This window comes from Emiliania huxleyi, assembly GCF_000372725.1.
Source record: "Emiliania huxleyi CCMP1516 unplaced genomic scaffold EMIHUscaffold_10275, whole genome shotgun sequence".
Taxonomy (NCBI): Eukaryota; Haptophyta; order Isochrysidales; family Noelaerhabdaceae; genus Emiliania; species Emiliania huxleyi.
This window is the reverse complement of record NW_005202251.1, coordinates 1-1,116: the sequence shown is the minus strand read 5'-3', so window position 1 is coordinate 1,116 and position 1,116 is coordinate 1. Positions and strand designations below refer to the sequence as shown.

General features: G+C 69.6%; 1 protein-coding gene across 1 annotated transcript; it reads right to left on the bottom strand.

Moving 5' to 3' along the window:
- Positions 1-9: 9 nt before the first annotated feature.
- EMIHUDRAFT_260035 (hypothetical protein) lies at positions 10-568 on the bottom strand (the record flags this gene model as incomplete). Its single annotated transcript, XM_005793158.1, has 3 exons — positions 10-133; positions 196-479; positions 521-568. Coding segments are annotated over 3 exons (456 nt in total), but the record flags the coding sequence as incomplete, so codon positions are not given.
- Positions 569-1,116: the final 548 nt, after the last annotated feature.

Sequence of the window (1,116 nt, the reverse complement as noted above, 5' to 3'; positions counted from 1 at the left end):
CCGCATCACCTCGACCGCCTGCTTGCGAGCCGCCTCCGGGAAGCGCTCGTGCGACTGCGGCGACCACTCCGCCGCCTTGAGGATCAGCCTGCCCACCTCCACCGCCTCGGCCGCTGGCTGCAGGTTGGCCGGCCTGAGGGAGGGCAGAGGCGTGGGGTGTGTCCAAAGAGAAGCTCCGGCGAGTCGGGGAGAGACCATTGCATTGCGGGCCTCAGTGCGAGTGCCTTGGCCTCGCCCGCCACGCGCACGCCGAAGCGGCCCGTCGAAGCGTTGGCGGAGACGACGACGCCGACCTTGCCGTTCATCGAGGGCCGCGAGACGAGAGAGCGGATTTCGACTGTAGAACCGACGGCCGCAGCGGTCGGATCCGACTCGCTCCACGAGCAGAGTAGGCGCGCCCGCTCGAGGGCAGAAGGCGCGCCGGCGAGTGGGTCAGCGCCGCGGCGCAGCAGCGCCCGCGCCCGGTCGACGGTGAGCGCCTGCGGAAGAGGTGCAATGGGCGTGAGGACAATGCTCTCACGCCTTCGGCCGCTAGTCTCAGGCACGCCTCGAGGTGCTGGAGCGGCATCCAGCCGCGGCTGGCGACCAGCCAGGCGGCGAGGTCGGCGTGGCCTTCTTCGGTTGCAATCTCCTCGGGCGTGCCGAAGGGCGTAGCGGCGCGGGAGGCGCCGTAGGAGGAGAGGAGCTTGGCGACGTCGACGTGGCCCTCCTGGCACGCGATGAATAGCGGCGTGGCGCCATCCTCTGTAGCTTGGTTGATCGCCGCGCTGGCCTCGACGAGCACCCGGACGATCTCGAGGTGGCCCTTCTGGCACGCCATGTACAGCGGCGAGAAGCCTCCGTCAGCAGCTTGGTCGACCGCCGCGCCGGCCTCGATGAGCAGCCTGGCGATTTCGGGGTGGCTGTTTTGGCACGCAATGTACAGCGGCGTAATACCGCCTGGCCTGGCCTGTTTGATCGCCGCGCTGGCCTCGAGAAGCAGCTGCACGCACTCGAGGTGGCCGTACTCGCACGCGATGTACAGCGGCGTGGCGCCTGCCTCGTCCGCCTGGTCATCGCGACGCCGGCCTCGAGAGCAGCGGGCCATATCGACGTGGCCCTCCTGGCACGCGATGA